At 47.3% G+C, this 9,422-nt stretch overlaps 1 protein-coding gene across 1 annotated transcript in view; it reads right to left on the bottom strand.

Moving 5' to 3' along the window:
- The window catches only part of LOC117407507 (protein CREG2-like), an 18,095-nt gene extending 9,720 nt beyond the window's left edge, over positions 1–8,375 (bottom strand). The window contains exon 1 of the mRNA XM_059028793.1: positions 7,847–8,375. Coding sequence (XP_058884776.1) covers positions 7,847–8,257 — 411 coding nt within the window. The 5' untranslated portion in view covers positions 8,258–8,375. The remainder of the gene's footprint in view (positions 1–7,846) is intronic.
- Positions 8,376–9,422: the final 1,047 nt, after the last annotated feature.

Here is a 9,422-nt window from a genome sequence, read left to right as displayed (position 1 = left end):
CTGAGTCAGTTTTTAATTAATTTAGTACAGTGATTCTATATTTCTGTTTGTTATAATCATTTTATATACTTTATAATAGACCATTCCAATCATTAGGTACAATATAAGTAAATGCCTGCTTCGTACTTTTCTTGAGGACATAATACTCTTGAGTCATGTAAGATCTGAAAGAGCAGTGTATCAGAAACATGCTCCATTAAAAACTTTGTCTGGCACAAGGGCTCACCCAATCCAGTCTAATATATAATTCCTAATTATGTTGCCAGGGCCGGATTAAAGGACGTGGGGGCCTGTAACAGGGCGAGCAGCCCTGTACATGGTTTATTTATTTTTAGATCGGGGTCTCCCCCTCCGCCCCTGTGCAGAGTGTTTTGTATTATTTATTTAGTTTTATTGTATTATATTTATGACGGCGTAGCGCCGTGTTTTGTTTATTTTTAAAACATGTCCTGGCAGAGGTGAGATCGGTGCTCGTCCTCTGCCAGGTGTAATGGAAAAAACTCGTGCAGAAGGTGGCCATCTCCCGAATTAATTAAGTGATTAATTTAGTTGCTAATCGGGAGATGGTCACCTGAATATAAAAAGCCTGCAGCTCTCCAGTTCAGGGTGGGTGTTTTAGGTGGAGTGTTTAAGAGGATACGCGAGAGCGAGAGGAGATACATTTATTTAAAACGTACGGATCAGTGAAGGCAGTTGCTCAGCCTGACCGTATTTATTTTGTGTTCGAGATTTATTTTTGTTTACTTGTTTTATTTCTGCTCTGCGAGCAAGTGTTTATTTTTGTTTAAATATTTATTTATTTTTGGTTGCTTTAAATAAAACGGCGCCCGCGCCACTGCACAATACCTTTTTGTTGTTGTGGTCCCTTCTTCTGCCGTGACGTCAGACCCTCGTCCATTCCTGCCACACGTGGTGGCAGCGGTGGGATCGCAGCGCCTCCAGGACGCAGGCAGAAGTAGGGTACTGCATCTTTTTCATTTTTTTCTGTTTTTTGATTGGGTGGAGTGAAGAGGAGGAAGAAAGATGAGAGGAGAGAGGAGGAAGAGCTGCAGAAGGCAGCAAAAGGAGCTGCAACAGCGGCCACCAGGGGTTGTTGTGGTGGAGGAGTGGTGCCCTGGTTGTGGGGAGTTTGGGCACACAGTGGCCATCTGCCCCACCCAATACCAGGGAGAGGAGTGGGCTGCCCAAGCGAGCCAGGACCAGATACCCCGGGGGAGACCCCAGAAGCGGGAGCTACCAGCCGCGGCCACCAAGCGGGAGAGCAGCTGGGATGCCATCCTCCGGGCGGTCATGCATGACTGCTGGTGCCCCATCTGCGGTGAGCGGGGACATTCTCCACTCAACTGCCCTCTCCTGTCAGAGGGGTGCCTGCTATGCCCATTCCCACCAGCAGAGGGAGAGTGCCTGCTGGTCCCACCACCACCTGAGAGAGGAGACCTGGAGAGGGAGACTGAATGTCCTGCGCCTGAGTGGGAGGAGCCAGAGCGTCCTGCGCCTAAAAGGGAGGAGCCCGAACGTCCTGCGCCAAAAAGGGAGGAGCCCGAACGTCCTGCGCCAAAAAGGGAGGAGCCCGAACGTCCTGCGCCAAAAAGGGAGGAGCCCGAACGTCCTGCGCCAAAAAGGGAGGAGCTCGAACGTCCTGCGCCCAAGAGGGGGGAGTCGGTGCGTCCACGGCCCAAGAGGGGGGAGTCGGTGCGTCCACGGCCCAAGAGGGGGGAGTCGGTGCGTCCTCGGCCCAAGAAGGGGAAGGCCGAAGGTCCACAGCCCAGGTACCTGCCAGCAGAGGGGGAATACCTGCTGGTGCCGCCTCCATCTCCATGGGAGGACTGTGAGTCGCTCCCATCTCCACCAGCAGAGGGAGCATTCCTGCTGGTTCCACCTCCACCACCCTGGGAGGACTGTGAGTCGCTCCCACCTCCGCCAGCAGAGGGAGCATTCCTGCTTGTTCCACCTCCACCGCCCTGGGAGGACTGTGAGTCGCTCCCACCTCCGCCAGCAGAGGGAGCATTCCTGCTGGTTCCACCTCCACCGTCGTGGGAGGACGACGTGTCGCTCCCACCACCAGCAGAGGGAGAATACCTGCTGGTGCCACCTCCGTCTCCGTGGGAGGACGACATGTCACTCCCACCACCACCACCGCCAGCAGAGGGAACATGCCTGCTGGTTTCCCAGTTGCAGCCAGAAGGGGAGGAGCCGCCTTCGCTGCCAGAAGGGGAGGAGCCGCCTTCGCTGCCAGAAGGGGAGGAAGCCCTGCCGCCTTCGCAGCCTGAAGGGGAGGAAGCCCTGCCGCCTTCGCAGCCTGAAGGGGAGGAAGCCCTGCCGCCTTCGCAGCCTGAAGGGGAGGAAGCCCTGCCGCCTTGGCCGCCTGAAGGGGAGGAAGCCCTGCCGCCTTGGCCGCCTGAAGGGGAGGAAGCCCTGCCGCCTTGGCCGCCTGAAGGGGAGGAAGCCCTGCCGCCTTGGCCGCCTGAAGGGGAGGAAGCCCTGCCGCCTTGGCCGCCTGAAGGGGAGGAAGCCCTGCCGCCTTGGCCGCCTGAAGGGGAGGAAGCCCTGCCGCCTTGGCCGCCTGAAGGGGAGGAAGCCCTGCCGCCTTGGCCGCCTGAAGGGGAGGAAGCCCTGCCGCCGTGGCCGCCTGAAGGGGAGGAGCCCCTGCCGCCTTGGCCGCCAGAAGAGGAGGAGCCCCTGCCGCCTTTACTGTCAAGAGGAGAGGAGCAGGAGCTACCTCAACCTCCACCACCACCACCATTGGGAGAAGTGGAGCTCCTGCTGCCGCCTTCATGGCCAGGGGCTCCCCTCCCGCCGTCGGCATTGCCTAGGGTCGCCTGTGTCTCCCTTGCATCTCCTAGGGTTGCTGCCGGTCCTGCGTCGCCTCCCGAGGGTCCGCTGCCGTCGCCTCCCGAGGGTCCGCTGCCGCTGCCGTCGCCTCCCGAGGGTCCGCTGCCGTCGCCTCCCGAGGGTCCGCTGCCGTCGCCTCCCGAGGGTCCGCTGCCGTCGCCTCCCGAGGGTCCGCTGCCGTCGCCTCCCGAGGGTCCGCTGCCGCTGCCGTCGCCTCCCGAGGGTCCGCTGCCGTCGCCTCCCGAGGGTCCGCTGCCGTCGCCTCCCGAGGGTCCGCTGCCGTCGCCTCCCGAGGGTCCGCTGCCGTCGCCTCCCGAGGGTCCGCTGCCGTCGCCTCCCGAGGGTCCGCTGCCGTCGCCTGGGGTCGCCAGGGATCCTGCTTCACCTGGGGTCCCTACACTGTGGTCGGAGCCCCACGGAGGGGAGCTGCCGGCCATCAAGAAAGGGGGGGAGGTCAGGAGACCAGCTCCCCCAGCCGCACTTTCGCGGCCAGAGGTCATGTGGTCGGAGCCCCACGGAGGGGAGCTGCCGGCCATCAAGAAAGGGGGGGAGGTCAGGAGACCAGATCCCCCAGCCGCACTTTCGTGGCAGGAGTTTGGGTGGTCAGAGCCCCACGGAGGGGAACTGCTGGCCATGAAGAGGAGGGGGAAGGTCAGGAGACCAGCTCCCCCAGCCGCAATTTCGCGGCAGGAGAGAGTGTGGAGGGAGCCCCAGAAGAGGGAGCTGCCGGCCACAAATAATTGGGGGGTGCTGGAGATTCCACCATGGCCACCCCCCAGAAGCAACTTGCTTCCCCCTCTCCGAGGACATTGAGACTGAGGGGGGAGGTGGCCGTTGGGGCCATGTGTGCTTCGCACAAGGAGGGGGATATGTAACAGGGCGAGCAGCCCTGTACATTGTTTATTTATTTTTAGATCGGGGTCTCCCCCTCCGCCCCTGTGCAGAGTGTTTTGTATTATTTATTTAGTTTTATTGTATTATATTTATGACGGCGTAGCGCCGTGTTTTGTTTATTTTTAAAACATGTCCTGGCAGAGGCGAGATCGGTGCTCGTCCTCTGCCAGGTGTAATGGAAAAAACTCGTGCATAAGGTGGCCATCTCCCGAATTAATTAAGTGATTAATTTAGTTGCTAATCGGGAGATGGTCACCTGAATATAAAAAGCCTGCAGCTCTCCAGTTCAGGGTGGGTGTTTTAGGTGGAGTGTTTAAGAGGATACGCGAGAGCGAGAGGAGATACATTTATTTAAAACGTACGGATCAGTGAAGGCAGTTGCTCAGCCTGACCGTATTTATTTTGTGTTCGAGATTTATTTTTGTTATACTTGTTTTATTTCTGCTCTGCGAGCAAGTGTTTATTTTTGTTTAAATATTTATTTATTTTTGGTTGCTTTAAATAAAACGGCGCCCGCGCCACTGCACAATACCTTTTTGTTGTTGTGGTCCCTTCTTCTGCCGTGACGTCAGACCCTCGTCCATTCCTGCCACAGGGCCATAAACTAACCCATATTTTGGGGGCCCTATGCGTATTATGGCGGATGGTGTTACTGACAGAGAGTGTGAGCGAAGTGGAGCAGGGAGCGGAGCACGCCAATTGTATGTAGTGTTCATGGGTTGCTTTGAGCTCCCTATGAGATATTCGAATACAAACAAGCCCAGTATAAAGCTAATTTGATACGAATCATATGCAAAGTTTGAAATAGGTGAGCACACCGTACACAACATCGTAGGAACCTGTTAATTGCAAGATTATATTTCATAACTTTTACTTTATTTTTCAGTATCAGTCAATAATAATTATGAGGAAGTGTCTTTGAATTGAATTAGATAACTTATCTGTTTACTGTATGTAGGCTTTTTTTTTTGCTGATCATAGCTGGGTATGAGGCTTGTTACACTGTGTATGCCTTTATTGCCTTGTACCATTAGACAGAAATCACATGCGCATGATAATTAAATCTCACTGTTGTTAATGATCATTTTAATTAACATTCAAACATCCTTGGGAACATAGAACACAAAATGATCCAATATGGATCTGTGACAGAAAGACAATGACTCTTGGTGGTAAATCTCCCTCCCGACCTGTGAGGACGCTAAGTAACGGGAACAGAGTACCCTGGACTGCTTAGCCTGACACTTCGTTCCGAGGGTTAAAGGGAAATCGGTCATTTAGGAAAGGGGTGGAGCTTCGGTACATTAACTCATTGACCTGGAAGGGAAATGATGTGGCAGCCACGGATTGGAGGAGCGACTGCAATCGTTTACCAAGGGGTCATGAGTGACGGTATAAACAGGGGACGAAGTGACATAATATGTTTCTTCGTTTTGGTTTATGAAAAAGAACCCGGAAGGACCTGTGTTTTGTGTATCTGTATCGTGAGTGTTTGTTTGTTTTCTCTAATTGTTGCTTGTTATTATTAGACAGCTAACACGTTCCAGAGCTGTCGCCAGAGGCCAGCACAAACACGGAACATCACTGCACTTGTATCACCAATAATTGTATTTGCACCACAAGCACTAATTCACGCACTAACGGACTTGTGTATGTGTTTTGTGTTTCGTGTGGGTGTACAATAAACAGGACTATTATTTCGGGACCAACCCGGGGATTACAAAGTAAGTAATACACGCCGCTGTATACTTAACATCATTTATTGTTTACTGTTTGTTTTGCCGTCAGGCACTGGACATACAAACCCATTAAACTACTTTGATTATAATTGTCTGTATGTTCCTTGATCACTTGCACCTGCACACTGTTAACCACTTTGCCACAGGATCACATAAAAAAAGCTTCAGTCAAAGTACAAAAGCATTAGCAAGTGTAAAACATCCACTGAGGTCAATGGGTCAGTGTTTTTGTTCGTTTACCAGAAAGTCCAGCTGCTGTGTATAAAATCGCAGCAAAATAATATATATATATATATATATATATATATATATATATATATATATATATATATATATTATTCCCCCCTAACCTGTTCGTAAATTCCTTTTGCAGACCAGTAGCAGCATTGCATTTAATAGAACAAAACAATGTAGTTTAACGAAAAAAGGGAATAACTTTTCTGTCCTTTACTTCTTTTTGGATTTTCTTTTGTAGCGAGAGAAACAAACACTATGGACTTAAACCGTTCTCGCCATCTGCAGACATCAAGACTAAAAACTCACTTTTATAAAATGGCTTTCTTATCTTAGTGGGTTTTAATGTAACTTTAAAATTGCTGTATTATGTATTATGTGTATACTGTTACTTAAATATGTTATTTAAATGGTCTGATTAGGCAGTTGTTATACAAGTGTATTGTGTTTTTTGTTCTTTTTTTCTGCTATGTACTGTCTCACCTTTCCTCGTGTACCAGATAAACTACTATTCCCAGAAGACACTACGTGCCCATATGCCCAATGCATTGTGACACAGATGTAGGGCCAGAAAGTGGTACATCGTCACAATGTGGTATGCGTACCCGTTTAACGCCAGAAAATGGTACGCTGTCAGTGCTGTGATTGACGACTGCTCAAATCACTACAAACAAGACAAACTGTAGTTCACCCACAAAATTGTATGTTTATAACTCAATTTGTTGCTCATCATCTAAAGTCACATACATTTGCTGAATTGTGAAAAAATATATATTAAAAATAACTTAAGAGCCAAACTCAATACATTGTACCCCCTTCAGATGGGCGTTTCCTTGTTTTCTGAGCTAAAATCATTTGTGCATGCCCGGGCAAGCGCAGTACACGGTGTGCTATTTTTTAATGTGTACCACAAAATAACACCACACCGGTAGCATCTTCCCCAGCAGTATTTACTTATTCTCCCCAGCGTCTCTCATTTCGCCTGTACGGTATATCATTATTTTGTTGGTCATTTATTTAAGTTTGGCAAATTAAGTTGATAGGATGTGCTTGATTTTTTGTCTGCCTTTCTCCTCCTTTAAAAACTTTCTTTAGAAAATATTGTATGCAAAGTATGTTAGTGGCGTGGTTTTGAAATCTAAATGCTGTGTATGTTGTATACAGTGCATTTTTAAACATACGCTAGCTGCAGTGTGTAACAGTTAAGTATATTACAATAAACTATGATGGGCTACTGTTTTCTTTTCTGTGTTGGCTAGTGGAGAAAATGCATCTAACAGCCAAATTGGAGTAAAACCTGTTTAGACTGCACTTGTAGAGCTCTTGATCTAGCCCTATGCACTGGACTTCCCTGACCTGTGTGCCGCATTACTGGACACTCAGTTAATGCACTATCATTGCACTCATTGCACTATTACACTACTAATATGTCATTTTAGATAACTTGTTGCAATCCTATATTGTTGCATTATAGTGCACACAGTTGTATTTTAGTAGTATTATTTGCACTTACTGTAAACGATACTGTATTTACATATTAAGCTTGCATTGTCACCCTGTATTGCCCTGTAACACCTGTAAATCACCTTGGACAAAGGCATATGCCAAATAAATAAATAAATAAATAAATAAATAAATAAATATAATAATAATATGAAAAGTGTTGTCACTCAGAATACAATAACATTCTACTGCTTGCTGGGGGCTAAAGTGGACCCCAAGCCCTCTGCCTTTTTTCTGCCTCCCCATTTTTTTTTTGCCCACCATATACATATATAAATTGCAGCCTAATTGTTACAAGAGTTGCAACAAATATTTAGCTATCCCATGCACACATACAATGCAGTGCTATAAAAATACTTGGTAAATGCCAACAAGCAAGTAATCATTTACAGTTGATCTTTATTTTGGGGCGTTTGTGCATAATTAACTGTAAGATGTATTATACTGCGAACTTAATTGTGTAAACCACCAAACAATAGCCCATTACTAAATTTGCACTAGAAATACCTAACACAGCTAGTAAGTACTATGGCGTGCAACAGTGGAGGTCTATTATTACTGTATTATGCAACATAAAATGCTTTCTTTTTTATTAACGAAGGTAGTGGTGGTAAATTAGCCAGATTCTTGGTACTATTCTGTACCTTCTCGTGTGTAGAGATGGTTGCTAGAAACCCCCAGCTGCTGTAATGCGCCAGGTACCGGGCAGTCCTCGCTATCTCGTCGTGGGGATGCGGCGGAGGACTGTCTGCCGCGCTCACGGCTTCTCTCTTGTATGAGAACATCCTGGACGGTGTTAAGATCTGTTTGGCATCCACAGTGCTCGGCGCAGCGCTTCTCTCGACATCGTTGTTTATAACAGAGGCCGGGTACGACTGCTTCCAAAAGCTACCAGTATCCTCCAAAAGAGCCGGGATTGTCTCCTCGTTGGAAGAAGTGTCCAGTTCCTCCTCTACCTCAGCCGTGACCGCCCATGACATAGAATTTACTATAACATAACTGTCCCCGTGATGCAGTCCACCAAGGATGATCACGAAAATAAAGTTAAGTCTCATGACAAACCGTTTTTGACACCGAATCGTTATATTTTGTTGCAAAAATACGTGCTTTCCAATCCAAAACAAGAGGTTCTGCTTGGATATGACAGCGCTGCAACCGCTGGATTAATAGCACCCCCTGCCGGTTCCAGAGTAACTGGTTAGTAATAGATGTGCTTCTGCTGCTGATGTGCTGTTTATAAAACAGAGTTGGCATCGGTGCCAGGGGAAAGGATAAACAAGATGTATAATGTACAGTGTTATAATAACACAGTACCAGTGTGGTCGAATTACAATGGAACGAGAGAGGGCACGGGTGTTATCTAAGTTACAGAACACTGTATCGTAAAATGAAATTAGGTAACTGGTAGTTTCAAATGCAGTGTTTCATCAAAAGTGGTTACTCTACACAGCATTCATCAGCTCAGCTAGTCACGTGCCTGTACTGTGAAAATGTAGGCCACAGGGCATTACATTTAAAGTCTGTGAAATGGAACTGTCAAGTGTTCATTTTAAATGGTCAAGTTTAGTATTTAGAACGTTACCCTTTCTAAGGAATCTGTGGAAATGTATTGTCTATGCCCATTACTAAATACTAGGATTTTAAAGATCATTTTTTATTTCTTTACAATTATTATTTTATTTCACAAATCTCATAACCAATCTAAGGAAAGTTTGGGTGCCAAATCTAAGTTTTTCAAGTTATTGTAATGAATGCCTGATTGGCTTCGACCACCCTTAAATTAGGTAATACGACACATCAAATTGTGTGTTATTGTGAAATGGTGCATTGTGCAGTACGTTCACAATACAGCAGACCTTACATTGTCATACTAGTTATACAATGGTCTGTTCCTGAATTAAAAACCTGCTAAGTCTAACAACAACACAGATTGAAATATTTTTTGGCCAATGAGTGTTCTGTTCGCACAAGCCATTTTATAATTAAGCCAAGTTGTGCACTGTTTCAACGTGTCTGTGTGGTCAGTCCAATTGATTTTCTAACACTCTCATTGGACAGCACTGTAGTCAAGAGGTTTCTCTGTCTTGTTTGTAATGGCCTTCCACTATGCCTGTCTATGCTTTACCATGCCTTCACATACATTTTTATAAGGGAGACTATCATCATTAGCAAACTGAGTTTCTTTGTGTTTTTTTATTGTTAGTGTTGGTTTTTCTCACA

Source organism: Acipenser ruthenus, chromosome 8 (genome assembly GCF_902713425.1).
Source record: "Acipenser ruthenus chromosome 8, fAciRut3.2 maternal haplotype, whole genome shotgun sequence".
NCBI classification, from domain to species: Eukaryota; Metazoa; Chordata; class Actinopteri; order Acipenseriformes; family Acipenseridae; genus Acipenser; species Acipenser ruthenus.
Note: the sequence above shows the minus strand (reverse complement) of the source record. Positions and strands in the feature narration are given on the sequence as shown.